The sequence below is a fragment of the Sciurus vulgaris genome, assembly GCF_902686455.1.
Source record: "Sciurus vulgaris genome assembly, chromosome: 11".
Taxonomy (NCBI): domain Eukaryota; kingdom Metazoa; phylum Chordata; class Mammalia; order Rodentia; family Sciuridae; genus Sciurus; species Sciurus vulgaris.
The window spans coordinates 9436595-9455115 of record NC_136472.1 but is presented as its reverse complement, the minus strand read 5'-3'; the positions used below and the strand labels follow the sequence as shown (position 1 = coordinate 9455115).

General features: G+C 58.5%; 1 protein-coding gene across 3 annotated transcripts in view; it reads right to left on the bottom strand.

Moving 5' to 3' along the window:
• MACROD1 (mono-ADP ribosylhydrolase 1) overlaps window positions 1–15829 on the bottom strand; it is a 132677-nt gene extending 116848 nt beyond the window's left edge. Inside the window, exons 1-3 of one of the 3 annotated variants that reach the window (XM_079102205.1) lie at window positions 15385–15829; window positions 5716–5817; window positions 5002–5118 (exon numbers count right to left, since the gene is read on the bottom strand). In XM_079102205.1, the coding sequence (XP_078958331.1) occupies window positions 5002–5118; window positions 5716–5817; window positions 15385–15679 (514 nt within the window). In that variant the 5' untranslated portion in view covers window positions 15680–15829. The remainder of the gene's footprint in view (window positions 1–5001; window positions 5119–5715; window positions 5818–15384) is intronic. The other 2 variants (XM_079102204.1, XM_079102206.1) reach the window with 2 other exon arrangements.
• Between the last annotated feature and the right edge of the window lie 2692 nt (window positions 15830–18521).

The window sequence follows — 18521 nt, the reverse complement described above, 5'->3', positions numbered from 1 at the left end:
CCTTGCCAGAGCTTTCCCTCTCTCCCCGCGGAGTGGCTTGCCCAGTCTTCCTCTCAGCCTGCATGCCAACTCAAGTGCCCCCTCTTCCAGGCAGCCTGCGGGATTGCCTCCCGTCCACTCCCTCCCTGGAGAGGAGCCCGCCTCCCCCTCTATTTGGGATCAGAGGGTGAGTGTGTGCAGCCCAGGCGCCCCCCGCCCCGTGCACAGCACCCCCCATGGCGGCTTGCTGGGTGAACAGCCAGGCCACAACGGTTCTGCCCGTCACCTGCAGAGGGGGTGGGCCTGTCACAGTCCTCCCCACGCGCCTCGCTCCTCAGCTCCATCACCAACATGGGGCGACCCTGGGCCCCTCGGCCGTGGTGGCATCACTCCACCTGCTGAGGACCTGCCCGGCTGTCTGTGCATGGCGTCCCCAGGAGGGGCACAGGGCCAGGGCTGGGCCGAGCAGGAGCTGCGAGCACAGTCCTGTCACTGGCTGCTGGCCGCGCCGCCCTCGCTGCTGCCTCGCGGCCGGCAAGCCTCAGCAAACACATTTAAATCTGAAGTGACAGATAAAGCGATTTACGGCGACAGTTTAGCGTCAGATCACTTCCCACCAGGCAGTCGCCGTCCCTGCGGCCCCCCTGCCTGCCAGTCCATCAAGGCGGTCTCTAAATCACGACTCGGCAGAGGCCTGGGGACAGCTGGGAGCAGGGCGGGGCCGCTCGGTGGCCACTCAGTTGTCCCAGCTCCTGGCCACGACGGCTCCGCCGCCCTCCAGGCAGCAAGGGATGAAGCGAGGGCTGGGGGAGCTTGGGCCGGGACAAGGGCTGGCAGATTCTCACAAATCAAAGCCGGGGACTTGAGGAACAGCGGCCACTTCATGCCGCATTTTAAATAAATAAGCAGCTTAAACGCTGCCCTGTGAGGCCAGCTTGTCCTGTGAAACACGACCAGGCCCCTCAAAGGCCTCCTGGGCCTGCCTGGCCTCGGCCACCTCCTTGCAGAATTACTTGGTCCCCGCAGCGTCCCGCGGTACTTTATTCAGACCTCCCTTCTGGGCTTCGTCACATTATCTTCTACTTAGCTGCCCTGGCCTGACTCCCCCAGTATTAATTACTGGGGTTCCTGGGCCTGGCCCACATGTCATCCTCACACGGCCCTGGGCTGGGGCTGGCGGGTTTGTCATTCTTTCCTTTTCTCATTTTTTGGACAGAACCCAGGAGCGCTACCTACTGAGCGACATCCCCAGTGCTTTTATTTTTGTGTTTTGAGATGGTCTCACTAAGCTGCTGAGGCTGACTTTGAACCTGCAATCCTCCTGCCTCAGCCTCCTGAGCTGCTGGGCCTGCAGGCGTGGGGCCCTGTGCCCAGATGGATGACATTCTTCAGATGGGGGGGCTCTCAGGGGCCTGCAGGAGTTCTGGGATTGGAACCCCTCAGCCTCTGTGCCCATGATACTCTTGGGGGTGCTGGGCTAGGACCGCTTTGAAGGGGAAGAGTCCTGTGTCTTTATAGAAAGTGTCACATTCATCTCTGCTTTGCCCCTTATGGCCCCAAGGCCAAAGCCAGACAGCCAGACCCCTGGGTTGGCCAAGAATGGCAGTCTTTGTGCCCCAGGCATTTCCTGTCTGGACCTCAGCTGTATGTCAGGAACAAGGGCCTAGGCATAAGCCTGGTAGGCAAAGGCTCAAGGCTTAGAGGTCACAGGGTCAAGGTCATGACCCCTGTGGTCAAAAATAGACACCAATACTCAGGAAGCCATAGACTCCCAGGGCGGAGACCCCAGACCTGAATTCTCGTAGGACCCAGTGCTGGGGTCACAGGCCAAACTGGAGAAGCAGGCAGAACAGGGCGGGTGGGTGAGGGCCTGCAGGGGCTCCCTGGCTTATCTCGCCAGCCTGGCAGCCCAGTTTAATTAAGATGGATGTGGCACGCCCTCGTGGGCAGGAGCCGTGGCGGGCACAGATGGCAGGAGCCTGAGACTCTGGCGGGTGCTGCCCTAGCAAGTGGCCTTGGCCACCAGCCCACCGGGAGGGCAGAGATGTGACTGTTGGGGGGACTCTGAAGGTCTGTCCCCAAGCATGCTCTTGTGTCCTCAAGCCCTGACGCCCACCCGATGTCCCCCATTCTGCTCTCTGCCCACCTCACCCCTACTGCCTGCCACCTGGCACACACCAGGCACACGGGCCACACAAACGCGCCACACGCATCGGCGTCACCCCGCACCTCCTAGCGAATACCAATAGCGAGGGTGAAAGTCGGCGCTGGACAGTGCTGGACCCCAACGCCAGTCGGGTTTCCCGGGTGGGGGGTCGTGGGCGGAGCCTCTGGGGAGGGGGCGGGAGCATGGCGCCCCCCTCCGGGCGTCCAGGATGGAGTCCCCAGCCCCCTTCCCTCGCAGCCGCCCCGCCCTCCCCTGCAGGCTCCCTGAGCCAGACCCGGCGGCGACACCCCCTCCCCACCTGGCAGCAGGGACAAAGAGGGACAGCCCCCGCCCCCGACAAAACCCAGAAGCCCTGTCCAGACCTCCAGCCCCCGTCAGCCCACGCCCGCGCCGTCCCCGCGGGCCACCGACACCCACGGGGCCAGCGCTGCCCGTGGCTTCAAAAATAAAAATTTAAAAATTCCCACCGAGGTAATCGCCGTCTCCTGCGCCCATTGTGGCGGCTCCGCGGTCGGCGCGGAGAAGCAATTATTCACGGCTAATGATTATAATCAAGTCAAATAGAATTTAATGGACACGTATTCTCTTCCTGCTTGAAACTTTACATATGAATTAAGCACATATGGGTTTCACGAGGCACAGACGCAGATTTATGCAGCCCCGAAAAGCCCCGCGTTGCCGGCGACTTTTATTCCGCTAATAAACAGGCTGATTTATGGGCTTGGCCGGAGCCGCGAGCTCTGCTGCCCCCTGGCGGCGGCGCGCCGGGCGCCACAGCGCCGGGACCTCCAAGTCTGACCAGGCCCAGGGCACCTCAGACCCACCTCAGGCCCAGGCTCTGCGTGGGAACCCGTGTCCAAGGCCTGCTCCAGCCACTCCCTGTGGTTCCAGGACAAGTTCTAGGTCCTCATGACCGAGACTAGAAAAAGGAGATCCCAGGAAAACAGGACAACAGTGTCGGGTAAACTGAGGCAAGCAGGAGATGAAAGATGATCGCTGGGGGACCAAGTGCCTGGCATCCTTGGGACAGGGAGGATGCTCAGGATGATGCCAAGGGCGTCCACGCGAGCAGGGGGTGAGCGTCACTCACACCACACACCCAGCCACCCCATGGGAACTCGGCTACCATCCCCACGTGCAGAAGAGGAGACAGACCAGCAGGTACCAGGAGAAGTGAGGCCCCAGAGAAACTGCAAGCCCCAGCCCCACCCCAGGGCAGCTTGACGTAGCCAGCACCAGAGTGCACCCAGGCTGGCCAGTCACCGGGCACTTAGGAAGAGACATTAATCATGCCCACAGCCTCAGCCCCAGCCTGCTCCATCCGCATCCTGCTGAGACCCACCGAGGTCCCTGCATCCTCCTTCGTACAGCCTCCACCAGTCAAAGCTGGGAAGGAGCTCCTGAGAGCTCTCCCTCTGGTCACTGCAGCACAGCAGGAAAAGGACCAAGTGGGCACCTTGAGCCCTCTTGCCAATGACGGGGCAGCCCATGACCTTCATCACCACCCCCTGGGTCAGCCCAGAGCCTCCTGGCAAAGGGGGCAAGGGCTTGCTCTTCTCCCCTGGGCCTCCAGAACCTCTCTGCCAACCCAGAAGTGGCTGTCTGAGTTCTGTGTTCCCCAGACACCCACAGACCTTGCTGCCACCCACCAAGGGCAAGTGGCCCAAGGGAGACACACCAGAACAACCAAAAGTGACCCAGCTCCTCCCCACCAGCCACTCCTGCCTCTGTGTGACTTGTCACCTGTGTACCCAGGACAGACCATGTGCAGGGAGAGGGCGCAACCCCATGCGGCTACACAGTTCTGCAGACCCCGAGGGGAGACATGCTGAGCAATGCCACTGTCAGAAACACTGCAGGCCAGACGGGAGGGCCAGGGACAGAACGAGCAGCCCCCTCTGCCCGGACCCTGCAAGCCCAGTCACCTAAGGAGGACTAGGGGCCACTGGAGGCACCCGCACCGACTCTCACTGGCACCGAGGTCAGACGAGATTACTGCAAACCCAAAGGTGAGGTCAAGGAGCATCCGGAGACCCCCGGGCTGTCCTGGACCTGCACAGGCAGGGCGGGGCTGACACAGCAGGGTCTTCTCTGTGAGTTGGAGCCCAAAACGAGAAGGTGTACCCTGTGTCGCTGGGGTCTAGGGAAGAGGCGCCCTTCCTTGGATGCCGGTGTGCATGTCTGCTGAGTGAGCAGCAGGCCGGCCAGGGCTGGGGTCAGCACCCCTGTCCCTGCCCCAGGAAGCACCTGCGCACCTGGGGGGCCTGGCCTGCCCTTGATGCCCACTCCTTGACGCCCCGTCCTTTCCCAGAGCCCTTCGATTCAGCCGGACAACCAGGGCACCTTCCCCCCCACTCTATCATCACAATAAACTGCCACGCCAGCAAGAGGCGAGGGACGCCCAGGAAGCCAGCCGCTCGCATTTCCAGGGCTGGAGAGCTGCCAGGGGCGGCGGGAGGCCTCTCTGCACCCCACTCCCTCACCTGCCTGGGGGAGGACAGGCGGGAGGGGGAGCGGCTGCAGCCCCCCAGGACAGACGGCTGGGCCTGGCCTTCCTGGCAGGGCCGCCCGGCACGGTTCCAGGGTTCCAGCCGAGCTCCCTCCCTTCGCCAGCCGCTAATGGCTTTGGGAGCTGCAAGGCAGCTCAGCAGAGCGAGGCGCCCCCGACACAGCGGGTCAGGGTTTCAAGAGAGAGGAGCCGAGTGGCGGACACACGAGCTCCCACGGCGCCAGCAGCCATCTCACCCGCCGCGGGAGCCTCTGTGGAGCCAGGTGGCGCCCACCCACGTCCGCCCCACAGACCAGAGCAAAGGCAAGGCGGCCACCCAGGTCTCTGGCTCAGGCCGGTCACTCACCCGCGTTGACGATGGCATCCACCTCCAGCTTGGTGATGTCACCACGGAACAGGGAGATCTTCTCATTGAGCTGCTTGTCCTTCTTGAACTTGGGCTCCTCCACCTTCACTGCCACCCCTGGAATGGGTAGGGGCCATGGGGTTCAAAGGAGTTCCCCCGCAGAGTGACCAAGGCAGGGCCCACGGGTCAGGTGCAGCCCCACTTCAGCATAGTTGGTGGCATGGTGACCACTGATGCTGGCAATGACTCCCACCCTGAAGAAGGACCTACTGCATGCAACGTGAGTCTCCTAGACTCTCGCAACAGCACCACAGGCGCACGGGTGCATCATGCCGTCTGGCCCCACTTCACAGATGTGGAAACTGAGGCGTCGGCCAGATAAGTGACCCGTCCGAGGTCACGGGTTACCAGGCCAGCAATGGCAGAGCCTGGGAGCTCACCAGCCCCCAACCCCAGGCAAGCAAGCCTCAAACCCGGCTCCGACAACCAAGTAATCATGGGCAGGTGGCTTATGCGGCCTAGGGCTGGCTTCCGAATGGTGTCATGGGAATCAAAACTGAACTGGCCTCAGGCTGTGTTAACAATTAAGAGAGCTGACACATGCAGAATCCCCCGCACAGCAAGCGCTCAGTCCTCCATGCGTGGATGCTTCTGGTCTGCGTGAGTCTCCCAGGCCACCAGTCTGAAGGGGATTCAGACTGTGGGCCTGCCTACCTTTTGCCGTCTCCTTCCACGTGGGGATCTTCTTCAGCCTGGTGAAGTCCCTGCAGAAGTAATGCTCCTCCCTCTGCTTGTCACTCAGGCCCTTCAGGAAAGCTGCAGGGGCAGGCAGGGAGGAAAGTCAGGGAGCGGGTAGCCGGGGGCACTCAAACCCCCGCTCCTGCCCCCCAGGCCCTCCTTCCTACAGCCAGGTGAGTGTGAGAGCCCAAGAGTCCCCAGGACATCCTGCCCCACTCTTTGTTCAGAGGGGGAACCTGAGGCAGGGAGGCAGAGGGATGCTCAGACACCACGGACCCCTTGGTTCAGAACTCAGCTTGACCGCTCCAGCTGTGTCCCCATCTCTGTGGGTCCCTCGTCTCCTCATTTGTAGAAGAAGATTAAGACTCCCCTAGCAGAATAATTTCCACTTCACACACAAGCCAGGTATGTGGGCGCCACTCAGTTACCTTATCAAGGGCACATCAAAGTCAGGACTTGGGAATGGCAGGGCAACTGTCCTCAAAGTAGTACAGAACAAAGCAGGTCTGGCGCCTGGTGACAACATCCCCCCACACTGACTGAGGACGCCCTGCTAAATATTTTTGGTACCGGGGATTGAACTCAGGGGCACTTAACCACTGAGCCACATCCCCAGCCCTTTTTTGTATTTTATTTAGAGACGGGGTCTCACTGAGTTGCTCAGCGCCTCGCCTTGCTAAATTGCTGAGGCTGGCTTTGAACTCCTGCCTCAGCCTCCTGTGGCGCTGGGATTACAGGCGTGCACCAGCTGCCCACTGGTTTTTGCCCAGCTGGGAGCTGCTGCACCATGAACCAAAGAAGTGATCAGTAAAGTCCCCATTTTACAGATTAGGACGCGGGGACCTAGGGAGTTGCGAGGCCACCCTGGTCACATAGCCAGTGAGTGGGAGCCAGGCACCCCTGCTCATGGATTCTGGGTCTGCCTGGTGGTTCCCCTGCTGCAGCCCCGTTCCCTGGGCTGGGCCTTCTCGTCGGCCACACCAGGCAGAAAAACCCAGAGCTCAGCTCCTGGGCTTCTCAGCGGAGCAGCGAGGGTCCTGGCTCGCAGCTCACAGGCTCCCCCTGCCGGCTGCAGGACGCCTGCACACCTAGGCTCTGCCCAGCCTGGTACCCCTGATGGAGCAGCCCCTCTGACTGACCGCGGGGAGGCAGGGTCACAGCTCACAGCAAAGACCACGTCAAGGAAATAAAACAGCATCAGAAAATCGGTAGGAGGGGAACAGCGATTGGGCGAGGTGCTGAAAGAGGCAGGTTGCCTCCCAGAAGCAGAAATGGTGGGCAGGGAGGTCACTGTGTCCCCCCAACCCCACCCCCGCATGAATGCCTCTCACTGCCAAGGCCAACTAATCCATCCAAGCCTCTGTCTCCTCATCCATTCACTGGTGGCTCTGGCGACATCGCTCTCTGGATGCTGAGAGCGTGGCTTGACATAAGTCACAGAAAGGCTCCGTTCAGAGTCTGCTCACTGCTATGGCGGGATTATTATAAAAGGCCAGTAAAACCCCAAACTGCTCACCTGCAGCTGCTGCCAGAGCTGCCCTTCCTGGCAGCCACTTCCCGGCCCCTTCCACACGCACTTATTAGGCACCTACAACATCAAGTCCTGTATTGGCCCCCGGAGATACACTGATGTGACCCTAAAATCTAAAATCCAGCTGGGGACACTGGGGCCGACACAGGCATCACAAATCAAGCCACTCAGATTCTGAGATGTGCTGCAAAGGAGTTGTCCCCAGGGATGGGCAGGAGGGGGGTGGGGACTTGGAGGAGGGGGAGGGGCGGGCAAGGGGGATGATCAGCTGCAGAGCCCCAAAGGCTTATTGAGGATGGACTCCGTCCCAGGGATGCCACAACCAGACTACAAGGTGTGCCCCCCTCCCTGTTCGGGGGATTGCCGGGGGTCGAACCCAGGACTGAGTGCATCCTAGGCAAGCGCTCTGCCACTGAGCTACAGCCCCAGCGCCCTCTCCATTCTTTCTAAGGGGACAGGGTATCCCACAAGGTCCCTCCATCTCCAGCAGCCCTCACGCCCGTCTTCCTCCACCCTCTTCTCAAGGGTCTGCCCTCCCTTGGGTACCACAGCAGAAGACTGAGCAGCGTTCCCACTTACGGGCTTGTTTCTTAGCACGTGGGGGGACAGACAGGGGAAGGAGCTCAAGCAACCCTCTGGGCCTGAAGCCTCAACTGTCCTTTTCTCTAAAATGAGGGTGTGGGGCACCGGGCACAACTGGGCACACCTGTGGTCCCAGCGCTCAGGAGGCTGAGCAGGAGAATCGCTTGAGTCCAGGTGTTCTAGACCACCCTGGCAACGATGCAGGACTATAAACGAGCAAACAACAGGCAAGGGTCTGGAAAGCCTTCTGCAGCCTTCGGTGCAAAGTGGGTGGGCTTGGTGTGGGGAGGCTGGCGGCTGGCAGGTGGTACCACTGAAGGCCAGGGCGATCCTGGTGGACAGGCTGGCCTTGATCCAGGCTCTGCCCCTCACTGGCAGTTTGAATGCAGATCAGTTAATAAATATTTATTGAGCATCGCCCTGCATCAAGCCAAAGGGCACAGGGCAGGGTGAGGTTCAGAGTCTAAGAAAAAGGGCAGACCAGGGAACCTTCTGGAAGTGACCCCAACTTCTCTGCTCCATCCCCAGGAGCTGCAGGTCACTGGAGGAAATCCCCCCCCCCACCAAAGGGAAGGCTCCCTCTAAATTCTTGACCTCCCCCCCACCCCGCAGCCCCACCTGCCCAGACACACTAGGTTTTGGGACTGGGCCCCTCCCTATACACCCCCCCCCGCCTCCCCAGCCCCCGCCACTCCACTAGCCAGAGAATCAGCTGTCACCTGATACCACCTCTGCCCCCACCAAGCTGAAGCCACCACTACCTGGCCAGCACCTCGTCCTCCCTCCCTCGGATCACCAGGCATGGTCCTTCCTCCCAGAAGCTGCCCAGGGGGCCCTGCACCCGCCCACGAAGGTGGGGCTTGGGGAGCAGCTCCGCCCTAGAGCACTTGCCTAAGGTGCACAAGACCCTGGATGCGTTCCTAGCACAGGGAAAAAAAAAAAAAAAAGACCAAGGTTAAGGTCACCTGCCATGTGTCCTCCCTGTGGATGTGGACAGTCTCCGGGTTGCCTCGCCTCTTCTTCAAGCCGCACCTCCCTGGGTTACACATCGATTCCGTGGATTCGACCCCTCCCCAGGCACCTCCAGCCCCTCCTGACTTTGGGGCCCCACCTGCTCTCATCCCTGTACACAGAACTCGAACGCCTTTCCCCAAAACTGTGCTTCTCCCAGCCTCCTCCTCACCCCCTTCTTTCCTCGGCCAAACCAGAGCTCTTTCCCTCTCCTTCCTTTCACCCCCACATCCTGTCCAGCTACAGGCTTGTTAGATTTATCTCCTTGACACCCTGGGGCCAACTCCCCGCCCCCACTCCCGGGCCCCTCCAGAGGCTCCCAACCCCCCGCTGGCCCCCCAACTCCACATCATTCCCGTCCCCCCCTTTTTTCTGGTACCAGGATTTGAACCCAGGGACGCTTAACTTCCCATCCACAGGCCCAGCCCTTTTCTATTTTGAGGTAGGGTCTCGCTACGCTGCTGAGGCCGGCCTCAAACCGGGATTCTCCCGCCTGAGCCTCTGACCGCGGTGCCGCTGGCTGAAGAGTAGCTGCAGGTGGACACGACAGCTTCACTTTTACGCAGTGCTGAGGACGGAGCCCAGTGCCTCGCACAGGCTAGGCAAGCGCCCTGCCACTGAGCCCCAGCCCCCGCCCCTGAAGGAGCACTTTAAATTATTTGAATTCCCAGATCGATCATCTCGTGCAATCATAACAAAGGACATGCCCCTGAGCCTCGGGTGCTCAAGAGTGGGCACGCCCAGCCAGCTGGTCCCAGGGCCAGAAGGCCAGGGTACCTGCTGTGGTGCCTGTGGGCCACAGGCCACCGCAGACCTCACACAGGCTTAGGTGCTCTGCCTGAGTCAGGCCCCAGGCACCCCGTGGAACTAGTCCAGGTGCCCAGACCCACCTTAGGCCCTCTAGTAGACGCCATCTGACATGCCACCACCTTGTTTTACAGAAGAGGCAAAGGGATCTGCCTCTGGTCACACCCAAGTGAGAGGGACCCGGGGGTGGGGTTGTCCCCCCCCATTAACAGAAGCCTGGTCTAAGTGATCCAGAGTCTGCACAGCCTCTTCTCTCCACCAAAGTCCCAAAGATGGCACTGCTTCCCGGAGACAGCATCTTCGCTGTGCCACCAACCAGCTAGGTGCTGACCCTGGGGACACCTGTCATCCTGTCCCTGCCAGTCTGAGGCCCCACATGCACACCTCGAAGGCCAGCATGCCAGACGCCATGTCCTCATCTCCGGGACAAGGCTACGGTCTGTCCTGGCAGAGGAACCTGTGCACTGCGCTGGCCCCCAGGCTGCCTCCTCCCCCTGCAGGAGCCGACGCATCGGACTGGGCACTGCCCTCATCCAGAACATCTTCCAGCTCCGCTGCCAGCAGGACAGATGCAGACGCGAAGCACGAGGGTTTTTTTTTATAAACCGTGTAAAGCGTGCATTTTCATTTTCCTCTGTTTTTGAAGAGGCGAGGGTATTTCACAGCTCACTGAGACAGGTGTTGTAGAAAGATGTTCGCAGTAAATTTTGATGAGGAGGCCTGACCCCGGACGCGGCTTCCAGCGGCTGGCGGGCGCGGGCGGCCAGGCCATAAAGCGCTGGCAAACGGGAATTCAATGATGTGTTTTAAGAAGTGTTTTTATGGTGCTTCGCAGGACGGTGTTGCGAGGGCGAGGGCCGCTGGGCTGCCGAGGGAGACTCTGCCTCTGGAGGAGGCCGGGCGGGCCTGGTGACGCCGGGTGCCCGTGACATGGTGGCATTTAGACTCGGTGGCAGGGACATGAATCACCTGTGCCCGTGGTCCCCCCGGGAGCGGGGCTCCTAGAAGCCCGTGGCAGGAGCAAGGGGACAGGGCACAAGCCTCCTCCCCCACGGGAACGTGCCAAGCTGCATCCAGGCAGATGCGCGAGGCCCCCTCCAATCCCCAGGTGTGCCTGGAAACCCTGCCGGCTCAGCGGCCACAGCAGACACAGTATGGCTCCAGATGAACTCCCACGGGCCCTGCCCGGCAGCAGGAGCTGAGGTGGAGAACAAGACCCTACCTTGAACCACCTGGGGGAGGACCTGTAATCAAAAGCTGCGTCCTCGACCCCAGTGCCAATCCAATAACGAGGACACGGTTTTGAGAAAAAGGAAAAAGTTTTGTTGCTTTACTAGCAAGGGAGAAACCCAGGGGACTCCTGTCCCAGAGGCTGTGATTCCCCCATCAGGAGGGACAGGGGGCTTTTAAAGGAGCTCTTCAGGGGTTGCATTCCAGGTGTGTCCTAACGGGGGGCCCCGGGGCGCCTGGAGGCCTGTTAGGATTCACTTGTTAGTTTGGGAGACAGTCACCTCCCAGAGCGTCTCCTTCCCATCATGGGTGAGTCCAAGGCAGTTAACTAGGGGAAGAAAAGGTAACTCGGCCTTCCTAATCTTATTAAGGGGGGAGAGGGGAGAAGAGGAAAAAATCATGGTCTTCCAGAAACACAGGCCTCAGAGCAATGAGGGTCAAGTGCAGAAAACGAGGGGACCATGTTACAGAACGGGGCTCAGAAGACCCAAGGACAGGGCGCCAGCATCGAGACGGGTCTGCAGGAGCCCAGCCAGGGTCACTGTGTTCAGCACAGAGCAAAGAAATGGGCCCGACAGAGAGACAAGGAAGGGGGCCCATGGGACCCTCCGCAGGCCGTCGCTGCTGATGTGACCTCCATCCCATCTCACAGATAAGGAAACTGGGGCCTAGGGAGCAGGGAGCCATGGCACTGGGCCCACCCAGGTCCAGTGACATCGGTGATCCTTCTCTTTTTGGCACACAGCTCTGCCCCAGGTATGGGCTGGCACGAGAAGACAAGACCAGGCCTCTCCTGCAGTGACACAGGCCCCAGGTGTCCCCAAGGGTTCTGCCTTAAGTCCCCTCATGCCCAGCTGCCTTTACAGTGTGGCTGTTTCCACAGTCTTGTTGAGGAAAGGCATCCCAGGACAGAGACGAGTGAATCAGAGCAATTGATCCTGGTCAGCAAGATCAGATATAAGGAAAAGACCGAATGCCACCCAGCCAGGAACACCTGCCTGATGGTCTTTACTTACCTGGAGGGAAAATGGGCCCAGAGAAGTGGGCAGTAAATTTGGAGGTGGGGAACAGACCAGGCTCTGTGCAGGGGCTCCCAACCTCCGGGCTCAGAGGAGGCACTCCACACCGCATAGACTGGACTCCTAAGCGACCACCCAGGTGAGGAGATTCTCAGTGGTTCCCTTCTCTTGGGAGTTTGGTTACTACCAATCTTAAAGAAACTATCACATCAGGCAGGCTGACAAGCATTTGGAGCCCTATCTAGTTATATCTTTGAGAGAAATGAGAGCACATGTCCATCAAAGATGTATAAAAATGTTCAGAGCAGTTTTATCCGCAAGAAACCCAAACGCCCATTGAGAGGAGAATAGGTAAACCATGGTACATTCTTAGGATGGAATATTAGACAGTAGTAAAAAAGATAATCACCCTGTTGCTACACCCAGTGATGTACACAAATCACAGACACGGAATTAAAGGAGCTGGACGTGCTATTTCCACGGAGCTTAAGATACAAAACAGATAGTAAGAAGAGCGAGGGCCTCCCAGGACTTCTCAGGGGAAAGAGGCTCCTTCTGGGATGGTGGGAACGTGCTAGCCACTGGCCAGAGGAGCACTGTACACAGATCCACAGCACGACAGGCCGCGCACTCCATGCACTTGGCTGCATAACCCGCTCAGCTCCAGATGCAATTTGAATGTAATGCAAACAACTGCAGGGCTGCCAGGGACAGTGGTCAGGCGCATCAACATCAGGCCTCCTGGGGAGTCCTGCTCACCTCCTGCAGGACACACTTCTGTTCAAAAGGCAGAGCGCTCACCCAGCATAACAAGGCCTGGCTCCACCCCAGGAGGGCCCCGCCCCCGGGGAGAGTGTAGGCCAGGCTCCTTAATTCAATTCTAGACCCTAGAACAAAGTGGGAAGAGACAGTGCATGCTCTTAAGACTAGGTCACAAAAAGGGACTGTCACTTCTGTTTGGGTCTCCTCTGTCCCCTGCTGGTGAATCCTGTGCTCTGCGGGAGGGAGGCCAGCTGGGGTGTCCTGAGGACACTCAAGAGCCCTGTGGGGAGGACCCCAGCATGAAGAGCTGAGGCCTGCAATCCACCCCCACCATTGGGTCACTCTTCCAGCCTAAATGGACCCCCACCAACCAAGGGAGGCCCCAAGCCACAAAGACGCAGCTCAGATACTCTCAGATTCCCCACCCCAGAGACCCTGAATTAATACATGTCTGCCGTCTTGTCACAAAGTTTTGGCTTTCTTTCTTTCTTTCTTTCTTTCTTTCTTTCTTTCTTCCTTTCTTTCTTTCTTTCTTTCTTTCTTTCCTTTCTTTCTTTCTTTCTTTCTTTCTTTCTTTCTTTCTTTCTTTCTTTCATTCCTTCCTTCCTTCCTTCCTTCTTCCCTCCCTCCCTCCCTCCCTTCCTCGCAGTACTGGGGATGGAACCCGGGCCTCATGAGTGCTAGGCAACGTTCCACTGAATCACATCCCCGGCTCTTTGTTATATTTTATTTACCGACAGGGTCTTGGCTGGCTTTGAACTCACCATCCTCAGCCTCCCAAGCCACTGGGTTTACAGGCGTGCATCACCACGGCATGGGGGATTACTTATACAGAAACAAGGAACTAAACACCAAGAGCTCTGCACCTCACCCAGGAGCCACCGCCTGGCACCTGCAGTAAGCCATATACCCGCTGGCTGGTGGTGGTGGGCTTCTGGGGTAGGGAACTAGAGTTAGAGGCAGGAGATCTCCAGATCCCTGAGGCTTGACCAGCTGTCACTCAATAATGGACCTGGAATGATGGGCCCAGCTGGCTTCTTCTCATCTGGCCTCCCTCAGTTCAGGCCACCTCCCCTGAGAAGCCTCCCCTGCCCTCCCAGCTCAGCGGCCCCACCTTGGCTTCTTCCTGTCACTGACGTGACCTGACTCTGCTTTGCCTGCTTGAATCCACTCTTTGCTCTTTCCCCACTAGAGTCTGAACTCCAAATGCCCAGCACCATGTGGCTGCTGGCCGTGTAGAGAATGCTCAGTAGAAATCTGCTGAATGAATGGCTGGAAATCCCAGTTCCAAGCAGAGGGAAAGAAACCCTGGGGACCCCTGACCCCATTAGCTCCCACAAGTTCAGCTGTTTTCAGGGGCACCAAGGAATGGGGGGCTGGGAAAAAGAAGGCCTGGGTCCTAGGAACTGCAGCAGATCCCAGAACAAGTGCCAACGGCCACCTGTCTCCCCAGTTCTTTCCCACCATTCTGGCTTGTGACTCTCTGACAAAGTGGGGAAAAGCAGGGCTCCCTGAGATGACAGTGACGCCCCTGCCAGGTATCTCTGACAGCTCCCCACTCCTTGCCCCAAGGGGTCTTTAGGAACAAGGGCAGACGGTGTGACAGCCTCTGTTTTCTCAGAGTAACATCAGCTGTTTTAGGATCCCAGGGCATGCAACGCAATCCAAATGACAAGAATAAATCATTTTGATTTCTATTACTACTTCGCCAGTCCCAAGATAGCCACCTTCCCTTTACTTCCAAAGGGACCAGGCGTAGGCCAGCCTGCTCTGCCCCGTGGCCACACCCACCAGCAGCCCAGCCAATGAGGCGCCTTCTTTGCTCTTTTGAAAGAAGACCCAACCAGGAGGAGTTACAAGAGCCCAGGGGTAGGCCCTGAAGGGCAGGGGCAGCTGGACAGTCAGAGAAGGCTATTTGGGGCTCCTAGTCCCCTTTCCACTCCAGGGACTCATATCCCCTCCAGAACTTGTGGCAGGTCCAGGAGAGAGAGTAGTTTGATTCTCAGCGGCGGTAGAAGGCGGTGTCAAAAGTTCTCACAAGCAACACCCCATCTCGACCTGCTCCCCAGCGGTCTAACCTCTGTGTCCCAGGAACAGGGCAGGGACAGACACAAGTGGCTAGAAGCCAGCAATGAGGGCAAAAGAGCACCAGACCTTGCCCGGGAAGGCCCTAAGCGGGGCTGGGCTAAGAGCAGGGCTGGTCTGCCTAGGGAGGTCACTCTGGGTCTATGTGACCCCCAGATGGACGGCCTGCCCCAGGGCTGTTCCCACTTGGCCTCAAATGCCACCACTTGAGAACCAAACGACAAGTATGGGGAGGTCAGAATTCTCATCTCAGCTCTACCAAAATCGCTGAGTGACCTTGGGAAGTGGGTTCTACTTCTGGGCCTCAGTTTCCCTCCTGCGCAATGGTCTAAAGTGGTAGGTCCCAGATGATCTCTGGGGGTACCCAGAGACCCATTCCAGAGGTAAGGCCGCCATAGTCACACCGTCCCCAACAGGAGACTCGACCTGGTCTTGCGTGTACCGGGTGTGGGGCAGGGTACGGGCCAGGGGGCGTGGCTGCGAGTGGGGGAGGTGTCCGACGTGGGGCAGACAGGGCCTCAACTTCCCCAGGTCTCTCGGTGGAAGAGGCTGCTCGTGGGGTACTGTCCAATCGGGAGACCCACGTGGGCCACCCTTGCCCCTCGCGCTTCCACTTACATTTTGCCTCCTTCCAGTCGGTGGAGGTGCTCAGGTCCACCTTCGCCGCCATGGCCAGGGGGGCCCAGGTGCGCACCCCGGCTCTCCGCCCCACCGCCGCCGCCCCCCAAGCCCCAACTCCCGCCGAGGTTCGCGCGCGGGGGTCGTGCGTGCCCAGGGACGCTGGAGGACCGCACGCACTGCTGCGGGTCCGCGTGGCAGCCGAGGGGCCGGGCCCGGGGCGCGGGGCGACCAGCAGCTGTCCCGCCGCGCGCAGCTGTGCCAGGCGGCGGGACACTCGGCTCTGCAGAGACATGAGCAGGCGGCGCGGGGCGGCTGCCCGCCCACTTGGACTCTATTTACGGTGCTCGGGAGAGTCTCTCCCTTATTTACTCGGGGACCGGGTAGCGCGTGCCAGCCTGTGGCGACCTGCTTGGAGCCGGCGGGCGGCGCGGCCAGAAAACCCGGGCGCGCCGCTGGGCACCCTGGAACTTGTAGTCCGGCCGGCCGGCGGGGCCCGCGCGCTCCTATACACACGTGCGCGTCCCGCCCCGGCCGCCGCCCGCCCCCTCGCGGCAGCCCCGCCTCGGAGCTTTCCGGGGCTGCGGTGTCTGATCTGCCGCCGCTGCCGCCCGAAAAGGCGCGGCTCCCGCCCCGCTTCTGCGCCCCGGGCCCCTCCGCGGATCGGGCGGGCCCCGGCGCTCCGAACGCAACTCGGAGGCCAGCGCCGCGCCCTAGGTGCCGAGGGGTTTGCAGCTAGAGGGACCCGAACTTTTCTCTCCACTGTCACCCCGGCGCCGCCCCACTTGCCTCGCCGCTCCCTATTCCGCTCCCAGACCCCAGGAGCGGCGAGTTCCCGGCGGCGCAAGTGGGCTGATGACAGGTACCGAACCGGTACTCCCAGTTCGGCGACTTTTCCCAGGCCGCTGCGCCTCTGCCTTCTAAAAGCCCCAGAGGTGGAGGCCTCCTGGAACCGAATTTAGAGCAACCAGGGAGGTAGGGATGGAAATAGTGGAATCTGAAGGCAGAGATTTGGGTGCCCTGTGGCTTTCTCGGGTGGAGAATTAAGTCGATTTTTTCCTTTACATTTTCCCTAACTTTTTACAGACTATGAGGACAGATTTTTTTAATTGAAATATTTTAATGTTTTCCTATGCTATTAAGATCATTTTCACAATAATGGATAGTTTTCCGGGCTGGGTGTGCAGTGGTAGAGGCTTGCCTAGCATACACAAGGCCCTGGGGGATTGATCCCTAGCACGAGGTAGGAGTAGGGGGATATGTTTCAGTGCCTGGGAGTTAGAAGCCAAGGTTCCAGAGAAGGTTCCCATACTAGCTTTGCGTCCTGGGATACACTGGACTCTTGAGGCTTCAGCTTCTGGAACTGTACATTAGGGATGAGTTGGCACCTTAGGAATGAGGTCTGCCTGGTTGTAAACCTGCCCCTGCAGCAGTAGCCCTGGTCAACTGTGTGAGGGTGGTCAATCTGCCCTGTGGGTTCAGGTGGCACCACCACTGTGACCATGGGCTCAGCCTTGCACTTCAGACAGTAAATCAGCTGGAGGGTAGGTCAGCACAGGCCCTTGACAGTGACCCATCCTGGTAAAGAGGGTAATGGGGCCAATCAGAAGCTAAGGGCCAGGAACCAACCCCTCCATCCCCACTTGGGCCCAGGTCTGATTGGTCCCTTCTGTGGTCTGATGAATATTCTTGCACCTGTCACTGATTCATGAAACAGGTGGGTGACCCTCTGAGTTGGGTACCTAGCACCTTAAACAACACCAATTTATCTCATCTCTGGGTTTCGTAAGACAGAAATCTGAGAGGAGTTGCTAACATCAAGGCCTCCTCAGGGCCACGGTCCTTCCCAGAAACTGCAGGGGAGAAGCTGTTCCTTTTCCAACTTCCAGAGACCACCCGCATCCCTTGGCTGGCGGCCCCTTCCTCCAGCTTCAAAGCCAACACTGCAACGTCTCTTTTCCATCTTCTGTGGTGGCCTTTCCTCCAGTTCCTGTTTCCCTCTTCCATGTTCAGGGATCCTTGGGATTCCACGGGACCCACCGGATAATCCATGATAACCTCACTACTTAAGGACAGTGGATTTGCTACCTAATTCCCCCTTTGCCCGGCACCATTTTCACAGGCTCTGGGTTTCGGATGTGGACGTTTCTGGAGGGCCTTTATTCTGCCCTCTCCGTCCTTGCTGGCAAGCCTGGGGAAGTGATGCGGGGAGTGGCAGGGGTCCCAGCCAGAGAAAGTCTTGGTGCCCAATCAGGAGGTCTCCTCTCACCCAGGCCTGAAAATCTTGAGCGCCCTAACACCTCCTCCAGCCGGATTCCCCTGTGCACCAGCTCCTTCTCTCTTTTTTTTGGGACTCATCTCTGTTCTCGGGTGGTGGCTGGGATAGTGAAGGTCCCAAACAACAGCCCTCCAAGGCTTGGTGTGTGGGAGGCCTGGGCCATGATTCTGACTAGGATAGGGAGGGTGTCTTCCTAGAGGTTGATCTGGGCCTTTTGGAAAAAGTGACATTTTGCCAGGTACCAGAGGTGTGTGTTGTGGCCACTGCAGGCAGAGGGACCCCCAGAAGCAAAGGCATGGAAGTCTCTGGAATGCCAAACCCTCCAGTGGGGTTGTGGCACGTGAGCTGAGGGGTTTTCATGTTGGAGAGGGCTTTCACGCAGAGAAAGGCTACCTACTGCTGCTTGTGTTTAAATTAACACTGTATTTATTAAACATATAAATTAAACATTTTTCTTGAACACCCAAGTGCAACTTGCAAATCTAATTTTCTATTTATAAATCTACAATTTTTTATAAAATAAGAAGGATGACTTTCACTATCCCATGATTAATATTTAATTAACTCATAAGTTTCACAGATTAAATTCCTCTTAAAATGAATGCCCATTATAAACTTAGGTAATTAAATTCCCTAATAGATTTTAAACTCCATTTCACAGAGTTGAAATACATCCGTGGGTCCTCAAACGCCTTACACTCCATCAGAAGGGACTTGCACATCTACCAAGCACAATTTTTTCCTGATCATATAAGCGATTCTTGTACTCTGAGAGACTAGACTTGAAAATGTGGTGGTGGGCTGTCTGTCACATGGCACACATCTGTAACCCCAGCTACTCAGGAGGCCGAGACAGGAG